Source organism: Piliocolobus tephrosceles, chromosome 13 (genome assembly GCF_002776525.5).
Source record: "Piliocolobus tephrosceles isolate RC106 chromosome 13, ASM277652v3, whole genome shotgun sequence".
NCBI lineage: Eukaryota > Metazoa > Chordata > Mammalia > Primates > Cercopithecidae > Piliocolobus > Piliocolobus tephrosceles.
The window spans coordinates 7,896,419-7,921,513 of NC_045446.1; the positions used below are offsets into that span (position 1 = coordinate 7,896,419).

Sequence of the window (25,095 nt, forward strand, 5' to 3'; positions counted from 1 at the left end):
AGGGGAGGGGAGGGGAGGGGAGGGGAGGGAAGGGGAGGGGAGGGAAGGGAAGGGAAGGGAAATAAATGGTTGCTAATCTCTAGGACTAATTTTAGTGTAAGTCCTTTACAGAGAAACTTGCTCTTGAGTCTGGGTGAGGCCAGGCCTACAGGTGGTGGTCGCCTGTCACTGGCAATAAGGAAAAGGAGCCCAGTCAACAGGGAATGGCAGAGCCTGGCATAGCAGGGGCAGGGGGTGCTGGTGGGAATTCACTGCCCCCTGTCTCCACACTGACTGAGCAGGACAGAAAGACGGGCTGGGACTATCTCAAATTTTCTATCATGGGCACAAAATTGTTCCTATTTAATTTATTAAAGTACAGAAATAATTTTCAGAACAGATTAGTGGCTGCTTTCTTCTTCCCGTTAGGGCTGAGAGGAACTGCCTGGCACACAGGGAGCTTCACCAGTGAGTACATGTATTGAGAATAATCACAGCCTGACTTCTTACCATTCCAAAAGGGAATCAGAAATATGGAGAAAGAAAAGCTATAAAAAGCCATTGGGTTGGAACTGAAATTACCGATGCGTGCTCATGGTTAGACAGATCTGGACCTAGACCTGAAAGGAGCTGTGACGTGTGTGTAGACACGAGCACATGTGTGCACACAGACAGATCTCTCTCAGCTCTGTCTGCTCAGTGGGAGTTGATGACACCAAGTTGGGGACATGGGCACTCCTGGTACCCAGATCTTGGTTTCTGAACACCATTCTCCACTGAAAAGAACCAGGGCTCCTTGGAGAATCTGCTCATTCTGGGGCTGGGTCAGGGAAAGTACAAGATGAGCCTAAAATGTTTTGTACCAGAAAGTATGGTAGGATGTAAAGAATGAGGAGACACAGTACAAAGGACTCGAAGCCGGCATGAAGGGGCTCCCACGGGCCAAACCTGACAAGTCTGTGCATCAAAATAAAAAAATGATAGTAGCAGATTCAGCCCCATCAAATAAAACAGGAGTCCACGGTCCATAACTGACACAAATAAATGAGAGCAAAGGAAAAGCACTATCTTATTACAGAAAGTCAATTAATGAGGCTGGGAGCAGTGGCTCACGCCTATAATCCCAGCAGTTTGGGAGGCTAAGGCAGGCGGATAACTTGAGGCCAGGAGTTCAAGACCAGCCTGGATAACATGGTGAAACCTCGTCTCTACTAAAAATACAAAAAAGTTAGCTGGCCCTGGTGGCGGGCCACTGTAATCCCAGCTACTCTGGAGGCTGAGGCGGGAGAATCGCTGGAACCCGGGAGGTGGAGTTTGCAGTGAGCAGAGACTGTGCCAGTGCACTCAAGCCTGGGTGATGAAGTGAGACTCCCTCTCGGGGAAAAAAAAAAAAAAAAAAAAAGCCAATTAATAAATATGTAAGGAATGGTGGGATTAGAAATTCACTGTCTGGTAAGCATCAAAGTACAGTGATGACCAATTAAGGCAAGAATCATGAATAGATGCTAAAACTAGTAGGTGAAAATGTGATAAGGAAAAAGATAGTTACCTATCTTTTTCTCCCCATAATATATCTCCCCATAAAATATTTTTTCCAGTAAGTAAAAATGCTTATTAATTAACTTTGTGGTGGAAAAACCCTGCAGACTCCATGTTAACCAAGTGATAATATCAGGCCGGGCACAGAGGCTCATGCCTGTAATCCCAGCACTTTGGGAGGCCGAGGAGGGAGGATTGCTTGAGCCTAGGAGTTCGAGACCAGCCTGGACAACAGAGCAAGACCTTGTCTCTTAAAAAAAAAAAAAGAAAGTAAAGGCTGGGCGCGGTGGCTTACACCTGTAATCTCAGGACTTTGGGAGGCCAAGGCAGGCGGATCACAAGGTCAGGAGATTGAGACCATCCTGGCCAACATGTGAAACCCAGTCTCTACTAAAAATACAAAAAAAAAAAAAAAAAAAAATTAGCTGGGCATGGTGGTGCACGCTTGTAGTTCCAGCTACTCGGGAGGCTAAGGTAGGAGAATCACTTGAACCCAGGAGGTGGGGGTTACAGTGAGCCGAGATCATGCCACCGCACTCCAGCCTGGCGACAGAGTGAGACTCCGTCTCAAAAAAAAAAAAAAAGTAAAAATAAAAAAAAAAGTTAAAAGTTAATATCCCCAGGAAAGGAACCAACTGACATCAGGTGCTACCTAAGCTGCACTGAGAACAGAACACTTCTGTGGTAATGCTGCCAGAAATACACAGATGGAATCTAATCTTGAGGCAACATCAGGCGAACCTGGACTGAGGAGTATTCAAGAAAGTAACCAGCCTGTGCGCTTAAAAAATGTCAAGGTCGGCCGGGCAAGGTGGCTCAAGCCTGTAATCCCAGCACTTTGGGAGGCCGAGACGGGCGGATCACGAGGTCAGGAGATCGAGACCATCCTGGCTAACATGGTGAAACCTCGTCTCTACTAAAAATACAAAAACTAGCCGGGCGAGGTGGCAGGCGCCTGTAGTCCCAGCTACTCGGGAGGCTGAGGCAGGAGAATGGCGTAAAAATCCGGGAGGCGGAGCTTGCAGTGAGCTGAGATCAGGCCACCGCACTCCAGCCCGGGCGACGAGACTCTGCCTCAAAAAAAAAAAAAAAAAAAAAAAAGTCAAGGTCATGACAGGTAAGCAAAACCTAGGGGCTGCTGCAGACTGAAGGGGACGAAGGACACAGTGACATGTGGCACGTAATCCTAGATCAATCCCAGACCCATAAAGGGGATGGATCACTGAGACACTCAGCACAATCGGAAGAGGGACTGTGAGTTAGACGGCAATCTTATCTCAATGTTAGTGTCCTGATCTTGATGGTGGCAGGGAGTTTAGACAGCAGAGTATTCCCATGTTAAGGAAGTTAACATGGCGCAGTATTAATGTGTAATGGGGAATCGTGCCTGCAACTTACTCTCAGATGGCTCAGAAAATAATACCTAACAATATGTCTATGAGGAGAGAATAAGAAATACGGTAATATGTTAAAGAACTTGGATGAATCCACATATGGGAATTCTTTGCACCATTCTTGTAACTTTTCTGAAAGTTTGAAATTTTATGTAACTTTTTGAGCTTTACCTTTTTAAAAGTTAAAACTTTTCATGAAGGAAAAGTACTTGATAAAAACAAGTATATTCTGAATTTCCAACAAATAATTAACTTGTAAAACAGAATTAAGCACCTAGCCAGCAGGCTGGGAAAATCATCTGGAAGGCTCAAATGGCTGGGCTGGTGTCTCCCCTGGGCTCTGTGACTCAAAGGCCAACAGTCTGGAGACTGTGTTCCTCTCACCTCTGCCATGTTGATGAGTCCCACGGCCAAGGTCTTATAGCCCAAGATGGTCCGATTCTTGTAACGTTTTCTCCGTTGCAGCATGATCTGCAGCTTGTTGGCATCTCGCTTAAGGAAATGAGGGTACTATGAAATATAAAACACAGAGTCAAGGATGGTTAATGGGCAGCTGGGTCCTTGAGGGGTTCTAGAGGACACACAATCTTTCTGTGCTTCAATTCTTCCTGTCTGTAAAAGGGGACAATCAGGGTTGAAAGGAGAGCCATGAAGTTGCTGCTGGTGGAGCTGATTCAGTTTGGTGCCTGGCTTCCACGCCACGGCCCTGGGGTCCACAACCGTCTCTTTCCTTGCCACTTTATCAGGTGTTTTCTCCGTGTTTCAATTTGGGCATGGAATTACTGAAATTACGATGAGAGGGACACCGACTAAGAGGGATAAGGAGTAGAGGGGAAGGACAGAGAACCTGATGTGGAGGCTGAAGGTGGCACAGTCCACAGGGGGTGCGAGGATCACTAAGGAGAGGTGATGGGGTGTAGCAGATGGCTAACAATTGTTAGCCGAGGCAGAGGAAGGGAAGGAGCCATGGTGCCTACCCCGGTTTCCACACCTTACCGTGGATGGCTAAGGGGTTGCTTTGGCTCTCCAGACCAGCCATAAACCTCCAGGTGACTTTTATTCATTCCCACCCAAGTTGGGGAATGGGATCTCTGGGTTAGCGGACTGTCTGGGGAATAGCCAGGATATAGCATCTTAGGGGCCTAAGATTAGGAGAGTCTCACCTGAAGGGAGAAGGTTAATTGGAGCTCTGTTTCCACCAGTCCACTAGCTGGAAGGACGATCTCGTTGGAGCGAAGAATTCTTTTTGAACCCTGAAACCGAGAAGAAAAGTCTGTTTGGCCAGGTGCAGTGGCTCATGCCAGTAATCCCAGCAATTTGGGAGGCTGAGACAGAAGGACTGCTTTGACTCCTGAGTCAAAGGAGACTAGCCTGGGGCAACATAGTGAGACTCCTGTTTCTACAAAAAATAAAAAATTTGTCTGGGTGGGGGTACACATGCCTGTAGTCCCAGCTACTCAGGAGGCTGAGATGCGAGGATCACTTGAGCCTGGGAGTTCGAGCCTGCAGTGAGTCAAGACCCTGCCACTACACTCCAGCCTGGGTGACAGAGCGAGACCCTGTCTCAAATAATATTAATAATAAAAAGAAAAAAAAAATCTGTCAAAGCTGTGTCACCAAAAATCAGACCAAAAGAAATACTATGTTTGCAAACAACTTCTAAACTCTACAAGCATTCTTTTAAAAAAAAAAAAATTAAATTTTATTTTTTTTTGAGACGAGTCTCACTCTGTCGCCCAGGCTGGACTGCAGTGGTGCGATCTCGGCTCACTGCAACCTCCGCCTCCTGGGTTCAAGCGATTCTCCTGCCTCAGACTTCTGAGTAGCTGGGACTACAGGTGCCTGCCACAATGCCCGGCTAATTTTTTTTGTATTTTCAGTAGAGACAGGGTTTCACCATGTGCTGGCCTTGAACTCCTGACCTCAGATGATCAGCTCGCTTCAGCCTCCCAAAGTGCTAGGATTACAGGCGTGAGTCACCACACCCGGCCCAAACATTCTTACCAGTCCAAATATTTCATGAATCCTTACTGTACTTATTTGAATCAAGCCTCTACCATAAGTCTGATTTTACACGTATGATGCTGTAGGGTGCATAAAGGGTTATCACAGCAAAATGATTTGTTAATGCCTGCGAGTTCCCAGCACTCCTGGGGAAGAGGCTGGTAGTGTCAGCCTCCACGGTGTGTATGGCCCTCCCTGCCCACCGTTCCTTTTTTTTTTCCCCAGGAACTTCCTCTTTAACCTCCCCACCCTCCAAACCGAGTATTTGGGTTAGACAGCCCTCTTACTGCCATGTTGGTCGGGCTGGCCTCGAACTCCTGACTTCAAGTGATCCTCCCTCTGATTCCCCAGGCACACTCTCTCGTCTCTGGGCTTTTCATGTGCTTTTCTTCTCTTCTTGGATGCTTTTTTTTGGCTTCTGAACACAAGTAACCAACTCATCTTTCAGGTCTCAGCTGAGTTTTTTTTTTTTTTTTTTCCAGGAACTTCCTCTTTAACCTCCCCCACTCCAAACCTAATATTTGGGTTAGACAGCCCTCTCACTGCCAGTTACTGAATCTCACTAAACTTCGAGATCCATAAGACAAAGATATGTCTTGTTCAATATGATTCCCAGCACACAAATAAATGGTGTTGAATAAATTTGTCTAAAAAAAAAAGCAGTTTTAAAATTAATACCAATAATAAAAAAACCCCACAACATCCAAAGTTGGTAAGGATGTGGTAGGATTTCCAAATTCATTCATTGTTGAAGCAAAGTAAATTACAGTAACCCTTTTAGAAAGTAGCCTGGCAAAAAAGAAACATTTCCATTCAAAAATTGTAATCCAAAACAATAAATTCTAAGGGCATGATTTTTATATATTATTTTCTTTTTTCCCCCTTGATCCCATGACCATGGAGAGAATGGTTTTTTTCCTTTTCTTTTTTTTTTTTTTTTTAATAAAAAAGAGACGAGGTCTCACTATGTTGCCCAGGCTGGTCTTTAACTTCTGAGCTCAAATAATTTTCCCACTTCAGCCTCCCAAAGTGCTAGAATTACAGGCCACCAGGAATGAGTTTTAAAAAGAAGAAAATCTGTAAACAAGGAGCTGTTCATTGAAACACTATTTTTACTATTTTTATTTTTTACTTGTAGAGACGGGGTGTCGCTATATTGCCCAAGCTGGTCTTGAACTCTTGGGCTCAAGCGATCCTCCTGCCATGGCCTCCCAAAGTGCTGGGATTACAGACTTGAGCCCCACACCCATCTGTTTATAATTGATGACAAGTTTTGAGCTGCTCATCTCTCATCTTCGGCAAAGCTGTGATTACTCTGGGAGTTGTTTCTGTTGAAATGGTACTATGCTGTGGTGCTGACCCTTAGGGGAAAATTCCACACATGGAAAAATGCCTCGGCCACTCATGAGACCAAAATGAGACCAAGGAAGTGGAGCCCTGATGGTTATGTCATTCTATAGTGATGCTGCCTATGGGTAACAGCCACAGGGGGAAGGCTGGGTATAAAATCAGCAGAAGGCTGGGTGCGGTGGCGCCTGTAATCCCAGCACTTTGGGAGCCCAGGAGTTCGAGACCAGCCTGAGCAAAACTGGGAAACCTCATCTCTACAAAAAATACAGAAATTAGCCAGGCGTGGTGGCAAGCACTTGTAATCCCAGCTACTCAGGAAGCTGAAGTGGGAGAATCGTTTGAGCCTAGAAGGCAGAGGTTGCAATAAGCCAAGATCATGCCGGGTGCGGTGGCTCACGCCTGTAATCCCAGCACTTTGGGAGTCCAAGGCGGGCGGATCACGAGGTCAGGAGATCGAGACCATTCTGGCTAACACGGTGAAACCCCGTCTCTACCAAAAATACAAAAAAAATTAGCCAGGCGTAGTGGCAGACAGCTGTAGTCCCAGCTGCTCTGGAGGCTGAGGCGGGAGAATGGAGTGAACCCAGGAGGTGGAGCTTGCAGTGAGCCGAGATCACACCACTGCACTCCAGCCTGGGGGTCAGAGCGAGACTCCCGTCTCAAAAAAAAAAAAAAAAAAAAAAGCCAAGATCATATCATTGCACTCTAGCCTGGGCAACACAGCAAAACCCTGTCTCAAAAAACAACAACAAAAATAAAATAACAGCAGAAGCACAGTCAGCCCACACACAGGCCAGGGCCTCAGGACTCCTGGAAGCTCAAGCGCTACAGTGGCAACTAAAGACTGAATGTATCAAATAAACTATAAAAAGCAAAACTGACAGCCACTCTCTCCCACAAGACTTTCCACACATTTATGAGATTCATGCCACAATTGGAAATTTGAACACTGATTTCGTGATATTAAGGTTTGTTTTGTTATTTTAGAGTCTTGCTCTGTTGAGTAGGCTGGAGTACAGTGGCATGATCTCGGCTCACTGCAGTCTCTGCCTCCCAGGTTCAAATGACTCTCTTGCCTCAGCCTCCCGAGTAGCTGGGATTACAGGTGCATGCCATCACGCCTGGCTAATTTTTGTATTTTTAGTAGAGATGAGGTTTTATAATGTTGGCCAGGCTGGCCTCGAACTCCTGATCTCAAGTTATCCACTTGAGATAACTTGGCCTCCCAAAGTGCTGGGATTATAGGCATGAGCCACCGTGTCTGGCCAAGGTGTGATAATGGTATTGTGGTTTTGTTTAAAAATACTGCCTACATTTTTAAATTACATATTGAAATATTTGTGGGTGAAATGCTATGATGTATGGATTACCTCAAAATAACACTGGTGAAGGGAAATAGATGGGGACACAGATGAAACAAGACTGGCGATGAGTTGATAACCATTACAGCTTGGAAAGGGGATCGAGGGAATTGTAAACTACTCTGTCTACTTTTGCATGTTTGAATTTTTTCCAAAATAAAAGTTGAAAAAAGTAATCAGTGCTTAGGGTTCTTTTCAGATTTCTCCGCTCAGGGAATATATTCATAGAATATGAAGGCCTTAGGGCCTGGTCCTGGCTCTTCCCTCTGCCTGGAAGGCTCTTCTTCTAGATACCTGAACGGCCCTCACCTCCCTAAAAGTCTTTAGGTAAAAGTCATCTTCTCAACCAGGTCTACCGTGACCACCATAGGGAATCTGTTAACTTCCTCCACCCCAGCCCTCTCCATCCCCTTTATCTTATTTACTGTCACTAACAGACATCACCTTCCAATAGCAGTAGCCTCATTATACGATTATATGAATTCTCACCACCCAAGTATGTGCTCTAAATACCTGTAAAACTTTCTATCCCAAATTCACTATCTGAATTTCAAACTCACTAGAAAGAATCTGCATGTGCAGGTAGCAGGATGCAGAGTGCAGTGTGTCACAGGATCACAGCCAGGTCCGGCCCTTTCAAGCATGGTGCGCTACTGTCCTCGTCTTTCCTACCCTTCCCCAAGGGTTTAGCTTTCATGGGTTCCAGTATTTGCTTCTTCCAGGTGCCTGGGGCACTACCAACCAGGGTCCAATTTCAAAATTATTTTTAATATACTTTTGTATCATTTGTTTATCTATATAACAGTATATCTTCATTTGCAGTACAGAAGCAAAACCATTTATATCTAAATATTAAAGTAACATTATAGCACATTAAAATATTCATTAATATTAATATATTTTTAAAATTAGGTTACAGGTGTTTTATTACTATTATTCTGAGACAGAGTCTCACTATGTTGCACAGGCTATGGTACAGTGGCACAATCTTGACTCACTGCAACCTCCGCCTCCCAGGCTCAAGTGATTCTCCTGCCTTAGCCTCCCAAATGGCTGGCACTACAGGAGTGCACCACAACGCCCAGCTAATTTTCATATTTTTAGTAGAGATGGGATTTCACCATGTTGCCCAGGCTCATCTTGAACTGCTGACCTCAGGTAATCCACCTGCCTTGGCCTCCCAAGTGCTGGGATTTATAGGCAAGAACTACTGCAACCAGCCAGGTTACTGGTGTTTTAAATGCTTTTTATTTAAACCAAAAATTCTTATCATACAGATGTTTAACAGTATTGTTGCTGGGTGTGGTGGCTGACATCGATAATCCCAGCACTTAAGGAGGCAGAAGTGGAAGGATAGCTTGAGCCCAGGAGTACAAGGGCTGCCTGGGCAACATAGTAAGATCCCATTCTCAAAAAAAAAAAAAAAAAAATTAAGAGCATTATAGTGATATTTGAGGAAACTGGTTGGGGTTTCTTGGATGTCTGAAGATAAATTGTTATTTTTCATTTATTATTTATTTCAATTTTTAAATTAATTTTTATGGGTATATAGTAGGTATATTTATGAGGTACATAAGACATTTTGATCAGGCATACAACGTGTAATAATCACATCAGGTTATATGGGGTCCATCACCTCAAGCATTTATCGTTTATGTTACAAATATTCCAATTATACTTTCAGTTTTAAATGTACTATAAATTAACATTGACTGTAATCGCCCTGTTGCACTATAAAATATCACAGATCTTTAAAACATTAAAAAAATTTTTTATAATTAAAACATTTTTTTGGCTGGGCATGGTGGCTCACGCCTGTAATCCCAGCACTTTGGGAGGCTGAGGCGGGTGGACCACCTGAGGTCAGGAGTTCAAGACCAGCCTGGGCAACATGGTGAAATCCCATCTCTAACTAAAAATACAAAAATTAGCTGGGCATGGTGGTGCATGCCTGTAATCCCAGCTACTTGGGAGGCTGAGGCAGAAGAATCACTTGAACCTGGGAGGTGGAGGTTGCAGTGAGCTGAGATTGTGCCATTGCATTGCAGGCTAGGCGACAAGAGCAAAAATCCGTCTCAAAAAAAAAAAAAGTTTTTTAAAAATAGAGATAGGGCCAGGCGTGATGGCTCATGCCTGTAATCCCAGCACTTTGGGAGGCTGAGGTGGGCGGATCAGGAGGTCAGGAGATGGAAACCATCTTGGCTAACATGGTGAAACCCCGTCTCTACAAAAAATACAAAAAGTTAGCCAGGCGTGGTGGTGGGCGCCTATAGTCCTAGCTACACAGAAGGCTGAGGCAGGAGAATGGTGTGAACCCAGGAGGCAGGGCTTGCAGTGAGCCAAGATCGTGCCAGTGCACTCCAGCCTGGGCAACAGAGCAAGACTCTGTCTCAAAAAATAAATAAATAAATAAATAAATAAATAAATAGATAGATAGATAGATAGATAGATAGAGATGAGGTTTCACTACAGTGCTCAGGCTGGTCTCAAACTACTGGACTCAAGGGATCTTCCCACCTCAGCCTTCCAAAGTGCTAGGATTACAGGCGTGAGCCACCATGCTTGGCCAAATTCCAGATCTTATTCATTCCATGTTTTTGTATCCATTAACTATCGTCACTGCCCCACTGCCCATACAAACCTGTGGTAACCATCATTAGACTATCTCCATGACTTTAATTTTTAACTCCCAGAAGTAAGTGAGAGCATTCAAAGTATGTCTTTCTGTGCCTGGCTTATTTAACATAATATCCTCCAGTTCCATCCATGTTATTGCAAATGACAGGACCTCATTCTTTCTTACGGCTGCATAGTACTCCATTGTGTGTATGTACCATTTTCTTTATCAATTTATCTGTTTATGGACACTTAGGTGCTTCCAAATCTTGGCTATTGTGAATAGTGCTACATGGGACTATTTTGGTTTTCTGAGGAACCTCCATACTATTTTCCATATTCACTGTACTAATTTACATTCTTACCAACAGTGTATGAGGGTTCCCTTTTCTCTACATCCTCACCAGCATTTACTATTACTTGCCTTTTGGATAAAAGCCATTTTAACCAGGGTGAGATGATATTTCATTGTAGTTTTGATTAGCATTTCTCTGATAATCAATGATGCTGCACACCCTTTCATATGCCTGTTCATCATTTGTAGGTCTTCGAGAGATGTCTATTCAGATCATTTGCCCATTTCTTAATAGGATTATTAGATTATTTTCCTGAGTTGTCTGAGCTCCTTATATATTCTGGTTATTAACCCCTTGTCAGATGGACAAGGGATCCCTTGTCGGCCTCTCAAAGTGCTGGGATTATAAGCATGAGCCACTGCGCCTGGCCCAGAAGCTTTTTAACTTGATGTGATCCCATATGTCCATTTTTGCTTTGGTTGCCAGTGCTGGGTATTACACAAGAAATCTCTGCCCAGATCAATTTCCTAGAGAGTTGCCCCAATGTTTTCTTTTATTTTTATTATTTTAGTGGCCAAAGCAGTTGGAAAAATGTTTTCTTTTAGTAGTGTCATAGTTTCAGGTATTAGATTTAAGTATCCAGTCAATTTTTATCTGATTTTTGTATACAGTGAGAGATAAGAGTCTAGTTTCATTCCTCTGCATGTGGATATCCAGTTTTTCCGGCATCATTTATTGAGGAGATTGTCCTTTCCCCAATATATGTTCTTGGCACCTTTGCTGAAAATTAGTTCACTGTAGATGTATGGATTTATTGCTAGATTCTCTACTCTCTTCCATTACTGTAGGTGTTTGTTTTTATGCCAGTACCGTGCTGTTTTGGTTACTGTAGTTCTGTAGCATAATTTGAAGTCAGATAATGTGATTTCTCTAGGTTTCTTCTTTGTGCTCAGGATGGCTTTGGCTATTCTGGGTCTTCTGTGGTTCCATATACATTTTAGGATTTTTTTTTCTATTTCTGTGAAGAATGTCATTGGTATTTTGATAGGGATTGCATTGAATCTGTAGATTGCTTTGGGTGGTATGGACATTTTAACAATAATGATTCTTCCAATCCATGAATATGGAATATCTTTCCACTTTTTGTGTCCTTTTAAATTTCTTGCATCAATGTTTTACAGTTTTTAATATAGAGATCTTTCACTTCTTTGGTTAAGTTTATTCCTAGGTATCCTATTTTACTTGTAGCTCTTGTAAATGGGATTACTTTCTTGATTTCTTTTTCAGACTGTTCACTGTTGACATATAGAAATACTACTGATTTCTGTATGTTGATTTCATATCCTGCAACTTCACTGATTTTGTTTATCTGTTCTACTAGTTATTTTGTGAAGTAGGTTTTTCCACATATAAGAGCATATCATCTGCAAACAAGGATAATTTGACTTCTTCCTTTCCAATCTGGATGCCTTTACTTCTTTCTCTTGCCTGACTGCTCTAGTTAGGACTTCTAGTTATTATACTGAATAACAGTGGTGAAAGTGGGGATCCTTGTCTTGTTCCAGATCTTAAAGGAAAGGCTTTCAGTTTTTTTCACCGTTCAGTCTGATACAAGCTATGGGTCTGTCACATATAGTTTTTATTATGTTGAGGTATGTTTCTTTCATACCCATTTTTTAAGGATTTTTACCATGAAGGCTTGTTGAATTTTATCAAATGCTTTTTCAGAAAAAAAAGCATATATATATACATTCCCCCCACCAGAGATGAGGTTTTGCCATGTTGCCCAGGCTGGTCTCAAACTCGTGGCCTCAAGCAATCTATCTACCTTGGCCTCTCAAAGTGCTGGGATTACAGGCGGGAGCCACAATGCCCAGCCATTCAGCATCAATTGAGATTATCACATGGGTTTTGTCCTTCATTCTGGATACGATGTATCACATTAATTGATTTGTGTATGCTGAACCATCCTTGCGCATCCCCGGGATCTCAGTTGGTCATGATGAATGATGTTTTTAATGTGTTGCTGAATTCTGTTTGCTAGTATTTCCTTGACGATTTTTGCATCAATGTTAATCAGAGATACTGCCCTGTCACTTTCTTTGGTTTTGGTGTCAGGGGAATACTGGTCTCATAGATTGAGTCTGGAAGTATTCTTTATGTTTTGGAATAGTTCTTCTTAAATGTTTGGTAACATTCAGTAGTGAAGCTAATAAGGCCTGGGCTTTTCTTTGCTGGGAGACTACATTGATGGCATCTAGCTTTTTTTTTTTGGTTATTGGTCTATTCAGGTTTTGAATTTTTTCATGGTTCAATCTTGGTAGGCTGTATCTTCCCTGGAATTTATCCATTTCTTCTAGGTTTTCCAGTTTATTGGTATATAGCTGCTCACAGCAGCCACTAATGATCCTTTGAATTTCTGCAATGTCAGTCACCTCTTTTTTCATCTCTGATTTATTTGTGTCTTCTCTCTTTCTTAGTTGGTCTGGCTAAAGGTTTGTCCATTTTGTCTTCTCAAAAAACAACTCTTTGGCCGGGTATCATGGCTCACGCCTGTAATCCCAGCACTGAAGGCCAAGGCGAGCAGATCACCTGAGGTTGGGAGTTTGAGACCAGCCTGGCAAATAAGGTGAAACCTCGTCTCTACTAAAAATACAAAAATTAGCCATCATGGTGGTGTATGCCTGTAATCCTAATTACTCGGGAGGCTGAGGCAGGAGAATCACTTGAACCTGGGAGGCAGAGGTTGCAATGAGCTGACATTGCACCACTGTACTCCAGCATGGGTGACACAGCAAGACTCCATCTCAAAAACAAAACAAAACACACACGAAAACCCAAAAGTTGTTGATTTTTTTTTTTCAAATTTATTTATTTCTGCTATGATGTTCATTATTTCTTTTCTTCTACTAATTTGGGGTTTGGTTTGCTCTTGCTTTTCTAGTTCTTTAAGAAGCATCATTAGGTTATTTGAAGTTTTTCTTCTTTTTTGATGTAGGCACTTTATAGTTATGAACTTCCCCCTTGGTACTGCTTTTGATGTATCCCATAGGTTTTGATATGTTATGTTTCCATTATCATTTGTTTCAAGAAAATTTCAGTTTCCTTATTAATTTATTCATTGACCCACTGGTCATTTAGGAGCATATAGTTTAATTCCATGTGTGTGTATTGCTTTCAAAATTCCTTGTTATTGATTTCTAGTTTTATTCCATTATGGTCAGGGAAGATGCTTGATATTATTTCAACCTTTTTTTTTTTTTTTTTTTGAGACAGCATCTCGCTCTGTTGCCCAGGCTGGAGTACAGTGGCGCAATCTCCTCTCACTGCAACCTCCACCTCCAGGATTCAAGCAATTCTCCTGCCTCAGCCTCCTGAGTAGCTGTGACTACAGGCGCCTGCCACCACGCCCAGCTAATTTTTGTACTTTTAGGAGAGACGGGGTGTCACCATGTTGGCCAGGATGATCTTGATCGCTTGACCTCGTGATCCACCCACCTTGGCCTCCCAAAGTGCTGGGATTACAGGTGTGAGTCACCATGCCTGGCCTCAGCTTTTTTTTTTGAATGTTTTAAGACTTGTTTTGTGACCTAACATATGGCCTATCCTTGAGAATGATCCACGTGCTAAGGAAAAAAAAAAGTGTATTCTGCAGCCATTGGAAGAAATGTTCTGTAAATATCTATTAGGTCAACTTGGTCTATAGAGCAGTTAAGTGTGATGTTTCTTAGTTTATTTTGTCTGGATAATCTGTCCAATGCTGAAAGTGGGGTGTTAAAGTCTCTAGCTATTGTTGTACTGGAGTCTAACACTCTCTTTAGCTCTAATAATATTTGATTTATATATCTGGGTGCTCCAGTGTTAGGTGTATATATATTTACAATTGTTATATCCTCTTGCTGAGTTGACCCCTTTACCGTTATATAATGACCTTGTCAATTTTTACAATTTTTGTCTTGAAATCTATTTTGTCTGATGTAAGTATAGCTATGCCTACTCTTTTTTTTTTTTTTTTTTTTGTTTTTATTTGCATAGAGTATATTTTTCCAACCCTTTTAGTCTCTATGTGTCTTTACAGGTCAAATGTGTTTCTTGTAGGCAACAGATGTTTGGGTCATGTTTTTTTGTTTTTGTTTTTCTGGGACAGCATCTCACTCTGCTGCCCAAGGTGGAGTGCACTGGCACAATCATAGCTCATTTTAGCCTTAACCTCCTGAGCTCAAGTGATCCTCCTACCTCAGACTCCTGAGTAGGTCTACCACTACACCCAGCTAATTTTTCAAATTCTTTGTAGACACAGGGTTCCATTATGTTGCCCAAGCTGGTCTCAAACCCCTGGGCTCAAAGCAATACTTTCGCCTCAGCCTCCCAAAGTGCTGGGATTATAGGCATGAGCCACTGTGCCTAGCTGGGTCTTGTTTTGTTTTGTTTTTTTGAGACAGAGTCTTGCACTGTTGCCTGGGTTGGAGTGCAGTGGTGTAATCTGGGTTCACTGCAACCTCTGCCTCCCAGATTCGAGCAATTCTCCTGCCTCAGCCTCCCAAGTAGCTGGGATTACAGGCGTGCACCACCACATCCAGCTAATTTTTTGTATTTTTAGTACAGATGGGGTTTCACTGTGTTGGCCAGGCTGGTCTTGAAATGCTGACCTTGTGATTTGCCCACCTTGGCCTCCCAAAGTGCTAGGATTACAGGCATGAGCCACCATGCCCAGCTGGATCTTGTTTTCTAATGCATTCAACTACTCCACGTCCTTTGATTGCAGAATTTTGTCCATTTATATTCAATGTTATTACTGATAAGGACTTACTATTGCCATTTTGTTACTTGTTTTCTCATTGTTTTGTGGTCTTCCTTCCTTCTTTCCTTCTTGTCTTTCTGTGAAAGTGATTTTCTCGGATGGTATGTTTTAATTTCTTGCTTTTTATTTTTTTGTTTTTTGTGTATCTGTTACAGAGTTTTTTGATTTGCGGTTACCATGAGGCTTGCAAATAACATCTTACAACCCATTATTAAAAACTGAATGGTAACTTAACTCTGATTGCAAAAACAAAAAACGAAGCAAAGAGAAAACCAATAAAAACTCTACACTTCAACTTCATCCCATCTCCCTCTTTTTTCTTTTTTTTTTTTTTGAGATGGAGTCTTGCTCTGTTGCCAAGGCTGGAATGCAGTGGTGCCATCTTGGCTCACTGCAACCTCTGCCTCATGGGTTCAAGCAATTCTCTTGCCTCAGCCTCCTGAGTAGCTGGGATTACAGGCATGTGCCACCATGCCTGGCTAATGTTGTATTTTCTGTAGAGACAGGGTTTCACTATGTTGGCCAGGGTGGTCTCGAACTCCTGACCTCAGGTGACCCAGCTGCCTCAGCCTTCCAAAGAGCTGGGATTATAGGCATGAACCACTGCACCTGGCCCATAGTTATTATTTTTGATAGGCTCATCTTTTAGTCTTCCTACTCAAAATATGAGTAATTTACACACCACAATTACAGTGTTGTGATATTTTGTATTTCTTATTTTTCCCATTTAAATAATAAAATATAGGCTTCTGCCATCCAACATATTTTCAGGAATGGATTAGATTTTAAGGAATGTAGCTGGATACGGTGGTTCACACCTGTAATCCCAGTGCTTTGGGAGGCCAAGGTGGGTGGATCACTTGAGGTCAGGAGTTTGAGACCAGCCTGACCAACATGGTGAAACCCCATGCCTACTAAAAATCCAAAAATTAGTGAGGTGTGGTGGTGCATGCCTGTAATCCCAGCAACCTGGGAGGCTGAGGCAGGTGAATCATTTGAACCCAGGAGGCAGAGGGTGCAGTGAGCTGTGATCACGCCATTGCACTCCAGCCTGGGCAACAAGAGTGAAACTCCATCTCATAAAATAAAACAAAATTTTAAAGGAATGCCTACATATGATTTTCTCATTTGTTTATTGTTTCTTTCCTTTTACTATAATAATTCTCAAATTTTTGGCCTCAGGACCTTTTTACACTCTTTTTTTTTGAGACGCAGTCTCGCTCTGTCGCCCAGGCTGGAGTGCAGTGGTGCGATCTCTGCTCACTGCAAGCTCCGCCTCCCGGGTTCACACCATTCTCCTGCCTCAGCCTCCCAAGTAGCTGGGACTACAGGTGCCCGCCACCATGCCCAGCTAATTTTTTGTATTTTTAGTAGAGACAGGGTTTCACCATGTTAGCCAGGATGGTCTCGATCTCCTGACCTCGTGATTTGCCCACCTCAGCCTCCTGAAGTGCTGGGATTACAGGCATGAGCTACTGCGCCTGGCCCTTTTTACACTTAGAAAGAATCCCAAATAGCTTTTGTGTATGTAGATGTATCTATTAATATTTTGTTTATGTAGGTTTATCTATCAATAGTCACCACATTATGAATTAAAACAGATACTTTAAAGTATTTATTAATCCATTTAAAATTAACAATAAACCTATTACGTGTTTATATGCAAAGTTTTCAAACGAAAAATATGTTCCCAAAACAAAAATAATTTAGTGAGAAGACACAGTTTTTTTAAAAAATCATAGCTTTACTGGGATATAATTCAAATACCATATAATTCACCCATTTAAAGTGTACAGTTCAATGGCTTTCAGTATGTTTAGAGCTGTGCAACCATCGCCACAGTCAGTGCCAGAACATTCTCATCATTCAACAAGGAAATCTCATATTCTTTCATTATCACCCTCCCCAGTCTGCCCATCTCCCACCCTAACCCCTGGCAACTACAATCTACTTTCTGACCCTAAGGATTTGCCTATTTCATATAAATGGAATCATACAATATGTGGCCTTTTGTGTCTTGCTTCTTTGACTTAGCATCATGTTTTCAAGGTTCATCCATCTGGAGCATGGATATACTTCATTCTTTTTTACTGTCAAATAGTATTCCGAAGCTGTATGACTAGACCACATTTTATTTTTCCATTGATCAGTTGATGGACTTGGATTGTTTCTAATTTTTAGCTTGTGAATAATTATGTTATGAACATTTGCATGTTAGATTTTTTGTGTTTTCATTTCTCTTGGGGACATACCTAGGAGTAGAATTGCTAAGTCATATGGTTACTCTGATATGGTTACTCTATCTTTACTCTTTTGAGAACCAGGGATGGTGGCACAAGCCTATAATCCCAGCACTGGGAGGTCGAGGCGGGAGGATTGCTTGAGGCCAGGAGTTTGAGACCAGCCTGGGCAACACAGCAAGACCTTGTCTCTAAAATAAAAACAAAAGCAAAACAAAACAATACAGTGGCTGCATTATTTTACATTCCCAACAGCAGTGTATGAGGGAGACGGTATAGTTTTACATTTCTGTAAATCTTTTTAATGAATGACTTAATAGAAAACAATTAGATTCTCATTCCTATTTTTGTACTCAATGTGTTGCAAAACTAGTTTGGTTGAGTATATGCAGAAAATCCAGACTCAAAGTGATCTACAGCTGGAAAAAAGAGGAGCATTTTAACAGCCTTTCTAGACAACTGTGGAATTTTTTATTTATTTTTATTTTTTATTTTTAGAGACAAGGTCTCGTTCTGTTGCCCAGGGTGGAGTGCAGTGGTGTGATCATAACTCATGGTAAACTTGAACTCCTGGGCTTAGGCAATCCTCCTGCCTCAGCCTCCCAAATAGCTGGGACTGCAGGCATACGTCACCATGCCCAGACAGTTTTTACTTTTGGTAAAGATGGAGCCTTGCTGTGTTGCCCAGGATGGTCTTGAACTCCTGGGCTTGAGCAATCCTCTCACCTTGGCCTCCCAAAGTGCTGGGATTACAGGTATGAGCCATCGTGACCAGCCAGTTGTGGACTATTTTCCTTTGATACTATACCATTAACTCTCTAAGTGGTAGTTTCTTAAAGATTAGTTGCAAAGTAAAAATTTTTTTTCCAAAGTAGAATTTTAAATAATATCAATAAGACTTTCGTACTCTTATATGTTAAAATCCAATTAATAGAAAAAGAACATTAATGAAAACACTAGGAAATCTGAAGTCTAATTTAATTAATAGTATTGTACCAATGATAATTTCTTAGTTTTGATAAATGTACCATGGTTAAGAGAGATGTTAACATTGGGAGAAGCTGGATGGGTATACAGGAACTCTTTAGACTATCCCTGCATCTCTTGGGTATATTTAAAATTATTTTAAAATGTAAAGTTAAAAACCTAATCCACTGGTCTATTTTTTTTTTTTTTGAGACAGAGTCTAGCTCGGTCGCCCAGGCTGGAGTGAAGTGGCCGGATCTCAGCTCACTGCAAGCTCCGCCTCCTGGATTTACGCCATTCTCCCGCCTCAGCCTCCCGAGTAGCTGGGACTACAGGCGCCCGCCACCTCGCCCTGCTAGTTTTTTGTGTTTTTTAGTAGAGACGGGGTTTCACCGTGTTCGCCAGGATGGTCTCGATCTCCTGACCTCGTGATCCGCCCGTCTCGGCCTCCCAAAGTGCTGGGATTACAGGCTTGAGCCACCGCACCCGGCCCACTGGTCTATTTTGTTCTTTGAAAGGATCTTTTATCCAGCATGATTTTGTAACCTCATGCATTAGTCATTTAGAAAATATTCAAATGTTATATATTATACAATATAAAAAACTCAAAATCTTTAACATCACTTCTGATTTCTTCAGAAAAGTCTTTAAGAACTGGGAAGCTTTTAAGCTTTCTGTGACAGAAACAAGTTCTCCAAAATTCTAATTTTCACTTAAAAGCTCAAATTTTGGCCAGATGTGGTAGCTCATGCCTGTAATCCCAGCACTTTGGGAGGCCAAGGTGGGCAGATTACCTGAGGTCCCGGGTTCGAGATCAACCTGGCCAACATGGTGAAACCCCATCTCTACCAAAAATACACAAATTAGCTGGGCGTGGTGGTGGGCGCCTGTAGTCCCAGCTACTCGGGAGGCTAATGCAGGAGAATCGCTTGAACCCAGGAGATGGAGATTGCAGTGAGCCAAGATCACGCCACTGAACAACAGGGCAAGACTCTGTCTCAAAAAAAAAAAAAAAAAAAAAAAGGAATTTTATTTATCATTGGCAACCAATACTAAGTTGTTTTCCTTGAATTGATAGGGTAACTCTGCTCATTTTTAAGAAAACACTTTCCAAACACCTGAGTCTAAATAACCTGTTTGTCTATAAGTCCCTCTTTGAAGTAAAAATGGTGTTCATGAAAAAAAGCAGCTACTGTAGTTCACAACTCAGTAGCTCTACCTCACACAGGCACTAGTCTTAGAGACAGACATCGTATTTTGCTGCGAGGCAGAAGTGCTCAGTGTATACTTCCCATCTCATCACACGCAGTATGAGAAAGATGCAGACTCAAGGTTGAGATGTAATAAATTAACAAGTTTTACTGCTTTCTTGAGAACATTCTTAAACAAAACTGGCTTTCCCTCCCTTTTTTTGAGTCGGAGTCTCGCTCTGTCGCCCAGGCTGGAGTGCACTGGCACAAACAGCTCATTCCAGCCAGCTCCTAGGCTCAAGTGACCCTCCTGCCCCGGCCTCTCAAGTAGCTGGGATCACAGGGGTGCGCCACTGTGCCCAGCCCTTTTATCTTCTTATTTCACTCATGAGATGGTAAACAACACAATGACTCCTGGGACATTGGGTGCATTTGTGCTGAGGCACTAGCAGCTTTATCCACTGTTGCTTTTGTACTTTCAGTGCAAAAGTCAGCATGCTGAAAAAGGCAAATAATGCCACAGTATTATCACGAAAACAGTTGTAGCCTCCTGTACTCCCTGAAAGTGTCTTAGAGACCTCAGTCTGCAGATCTCCTTTGGGGAATCACTGCTCAGTGCTTCTTAAAGGCAGGGATTTTTGTCTGTTTTGATCACTGCTGTATCCCCTGTGCCTAGAACAATGTTTGGCACATAACAGATGCTCAATAAGTATTTATTATATGAATGCATACATAAGTGACTGAATGAATGAATGTGGTGACATCTGTAATTACTTTCAGCTGCTTGGAAGGAGAACAATTTAAAAATTCAAAATATTTGTAGTTTTGGTATAATTTAGAATTATAGAATGTTAAATATTTAATCAGGAAATAAATTATTTCTCTGGCAAAAGCATTTAGCTGCAGGATGGCAAACTCAGTAGGGAACTTCCAAAACCACCCCAATGGTGTCGGCACAGAACAGCAACATTCTTTAGCAAAGGAAGCAATTCCTGAAAATGGGAACACTGCCTGTGACCTAGAAATGGGGACCAAAGTCAGGAGAGGAGGACAAGACACTAACAGTTCACATCGCTGTCCCATAGTCGCTTTCCCAACAAACAGTGTCTGGGAACACTTCATAGATTTGGAAGGAGTTATTCATAAAATGAACAGGGAATTAGAATATAAGGTGGGACACACAGGAATTCATGAGTAATTAAAACATTTTAAGTTTTTGTTGTTGTTGTTTTGAGATAGAGTCTTACTCTGTCACCCACGCTGGAATGCAGTAGCACGATCTCAGCTCACTGCAACCTCTCCCTCAAAGGCTCAAGCAATTCTCCTGCTCCAGCCTCCTGAGTAGCTGGGACTACAGACACGCCTGGCTAATTTTTGTATTTTTGGTAGAGACGGGGTTTCACCATGTTGGCCAGGCTGGTCTCAAACTCCTGACCTTGGGTGGTCCACCGCCTTAGCCTCCCAAAGTGCTGGGATTACAGGCATGAGCCACCACGCCCGGTCCAACATTTTAAGTTTTGAGGACTAAATTATGTATTTGGAACTAATATATTTATCCCAGAAAGAGGCCCAGGCACCTCAATGTACGAGTCACACACTGAGAGTGATATAGAAGTGGATTTTAATGAAGGTGATATAGTACAATAAATTGGAGCATAGTAGGTGAACTAGCTAATAAAATATTCTGGTTAGTAGGGAGTTATCAGAGTTTGCTATTTTTCAATGAATAAGAATTCAGTAAATACACCATCCTTAAGCTGAAGACTCCAGTCATTATTTAGTGACTCCAGAGGCACTGCAGAATCTCTCTCTACTCCAGGGAGTCATCAGCAGAAAGGATTAATCAGTTAAGGGAGGTCTGGTAATGGGATTTAATGAGCACACAAATTACCCACTCTTTAGTTTCTGGTCCCAGTTCTGCCGTTTGGTAATTAGCTGGCAACAGGTAAATTCCTGAGCCCTTCTATAATTCAGCTTTTCCCTTCTCCTTTCCTTAAATTCAGGAATACTTAAGAGCACAAATGTTTGTGAAATGTTTTGGGCCCCTTGAAAATACTAAATGTAAGGAGTTATATGTGGGATTTATATAGAAGATAAAATATCCCAGTAAACTTTAAATTGCCCAGTCTGAAATAACAATCTGTAAGTTTCTTCCACTCTATAGAAAACCTCCGAAGTGCAGGCTGGGCACGGTGGCTCACGCCTGTAATCCCAGCATGCTGGGAGGCTGAGGTGGGTGAATCACGAGGTCAGGAGATCGAGACCATCCTGGCTAACACGGTGAAACCCTGTATCTACTAAAAATACAAAAAATTAGCCAGGCGTGGTGGCAGGCGCCTATAATCCCAGCTACTTGGGAGGCAGAGAGGCAGGTGAACAGCATGAACCCAGGAGGCAGAGCTTGCAGTGAGCCGAGATCGTGCCACTGCACTCAGCCTGGGTGACAGACAGGGCAAGACTCCATCTCAAAAAAAAAAAAAAAAAAAAAAAGAAAACCTCTGAAGTGCTTCCCACAGCCGTGCATCTACCTGGATCTAGCAATCCTGGGACTAAGACTGAAACCAACGCTAGCCAGCCTAGTAATTTCTGAGTAGTTTATAATAAACACTTTAGGATCACTTGTTCCTCATAGTATGTGTAGGAAAAACCATTTCTGTTCTTCAGACAAAGAAAGGTTTGAAGAAACTGAGTGCCTTAACCAAAAGGCAGAGCTGGGCTCAGAAGGTCCCATGAGCTCTGTCATCTTTCCACTGTGCACCTTGCTGTGCTGAGAGGAGGAAGCCAGAGGTGGTCCCAGTGGTGTTTCTGAAGCCCCAGCAGTGGGCAAATGGTTATCCAGTTTCCCTGGGCCCTGAACCAACAGTCCTGCCCCACTCACCTGCAGCTTCACAGCAATGACCACTGAGTTAAGATCTTTGTCCATTTCTTTTAGCATGACGAGTTTCTTCAGAGTCAAGCTGAATAGCCTAGAAAAACAGGGAAGGAAGATACTGTCATATGCAAGAAACTTATGAGAAAAGTGATGAACAACTGTTTAGGCAACCTGCCTTACCTGAAGTAAGAATGTGAGAACTCTGTCCTCAGTCCCAGGGGTCCCCTGTCTCAGTGAAAGAGTATCCCCTCTTAATGTTTATACTTTTAAGAGATGGGTCTCACTATGTTGCCCAGACTGGATCCTTGGGCCCAAGGATCCTCCCATCTTGGCCTCCTGAGTACCCAGGACCACAGGCGCATGTCACCATGCCCAGCTTCTAAAAGTAAGTGTCAAAAGGTACATTATTGTGTGAACTTCCATGGATGTCATTTATCTCAAGCCAAAGGCAACACATTTTCCATGCCTAGTATGTTGGAGCCACTTCTGAGGGGGAAGAGGAGACCAAGGGAGGAGAATCACACAGTTCCTCTTCTACTTTCCACCTGATCACACCTGACAGATGTACAGATGGAAATCTTTAGCAAGAGAAGATAATCTACACAGACAAAACATACACCATTTGGCAGGAAATGGTTAAATGGTCACAAATTCTATTTCAGCTGCATTTTGCTCCAAATATGCAGAACATCTTCAGTGCCACAAATCAAGAAATTCCTTGCAACTCAAAAGTGACAGGATTGTCCCTCACTGTGGAGTCTCAGTAACTCTGCTCTGACTTGACCTTGGCCTTACCACAGCAGGACCACCCTGGATTTCCAGCAGGAGTGGGAGGGAGACTCTGGATGCTGCCTTTCTGTGGCTGCCCGGGTGGTCAAAGTCTTCAAACATTCTTCTCCTGGGAGAGGTTCTGGGGAACGGGACACATGAGGGATGTTGCTGACCAGAGTCATGACAAGTCCAGAGAATCCGACTGGATTTCATGCCTCTTTTTTCTTCTGTGCTGAGGCCCTCTAGGCCCTGCTCAGGCCCCTGTCATGCGTCTCCACTGCCCTCCCTCTGCTTCAGCCACACTAACTTTCCTTTGGCTCCCTGGCAGTGCCACCCTCTCGCCTTGGGGCCTTTGGAGGTTGCTGTTCCTTCTGTTGGCACCAGCCTGCCAGCTAACGCCTCTTCAGCCTTGGGTTATGCATTTTTGCCAGGAGAACTTCCCCCAATGCCTTGCAAAGTCTGTGATGTGTCCCCAGCACAACTCCTATCCTGCCACTGGAGTGCAACTTCTGGTGGGCAGGCAGCAGGCTTGCCCCTCCACCGCTCTCCCCCCAGCATCTGCCCAAATGCTGGGCACAGTATAGTTGCTCAGCAAATACTTGTTACACTAAGTTTCCTAAAATGGTTTCTAGTTAAAATCAGATTAACAAAAGTATGTGAAGAAATTAATATAATTCATTTTTTTTTTTTTAAAGGACGACAAATCCAGGTCAACAGAACTAAATTCTGGTTTTGAATTAACCTCATCCAAGTACTTTCTTTTTTTTCTTTTTTTCTTTTTTTTTTTTTTTTTTGAGACAGAGTCTCTCTCTGTCGCCCAGGCTGTAGTGCAGTGGCACGATCTTGGCTCACTGCAACCTCCGCCTCCCGGGTTTCAGCAATTCTGCTGCCTCAGCCTCCTGGGTAGCTGGGATTACAGGCGCCCGCCATCATGCCCGGCTAATTTTTGTATTTTTAGTAGAGACGGGTTTCACCATGTTGGCCAGGCTGGTCTCAAACTCCTGACCTCAGGTGATCCACCTGCCTTGGCCTTGCAAAGTGCTAGGATTACAGGCATGAGCCACCATGCCCAGTCACCCAAGTACTTTCAAAGACCTGCTGACTAACACAAAGAAAAAAAATAAATCTCTTTCTTTGCTTTAAGCTAGAATCAAAATCAAATACAATGTATGAAAACTTATCAGGTCTCTTCGTCTATATTATTTCACCTAGACCTCAAAAATAGGACTGTGTGGATGTGTGTTGGGGGCTCACTGTTCTACGCATGCAACAGAAAATATTTCAAGTGGAGTAGTGACCTGCCCAAATTCACTTAGCTAGTAAGTGATAGAGCTGGATTCTAACTGTAATCTCCTTGTGGTGGACTGAATACCCAACCCCCACCACCCTGATGTCATCTCCTAATCCCCGGAACCTGTGAATATGGTACCTTGGCAAAGTCCCATGGCAAAAGGGACTGTGCAGATGTGATTAAGTTAAGGCTCCTGAGATGGGGAGATTATCCTCAATTATCTGGGTGGGCCCAATACAATCACAAGAGCCTTTAAAAGAGGGGGCCAAGAAGGGCAGAGTCAGAGGAGGAAGCAGGGCTGGAGATGTGGCTGCTGGCCTTGAAGACGGAGGGAGGGGTCAGGAGCCAAGGAATATGCAGCCTTGAGAAGCAGGAAAAGGCAAGAAAACAGTCCCTCCCTGCAGCCTCCAGAAGGAGCACAGCCC

The 25,095-nt window shown here is 42.8% G+C and overlaps 2 protein-coding genes across 2 annotated transcripts in view; one reads left to right on the forward strand and one right to left on the reverse strand.

Annotated features, from left to right (window-relative positions):
• Positions 1-25,095, forward strand: part of LOC111533669 (pyruvate carboxylase, mitochondrial-like) — a 1,148,173-nt gene that overhangs the window by 720,437 nt on the left and 402,641 nt on the right. The window lies entirely within an intron of this gene.
• PACS1 (phosphofurin acidic cluster sorting protein 1) overlaps positions 1-25,095 on the reverse strand; it is a 174,070-nt gene that overhangs the window by 31,262 nt on the left and 117,713 nt on the right. The window contains exons 2-4 of the mRNA XM_023186568.2: positions 22,615-22,702; positions 4,076-4,165; positions 3,297-3,422 (exon numbers count right to left, since the gene is read on the reverse strand). Of these exons, the coding sequence (XP_023042336.1) occupies positions 3,297-3,422; positions 4,076-4,165; positions 22,615-22,702 (304 nt within the window). The remainder of the gene's footprint in view (positions 1-3,296; positions 3,423-4,075; positions 4,166-22,614; positions 22,703-25,095) is intronic.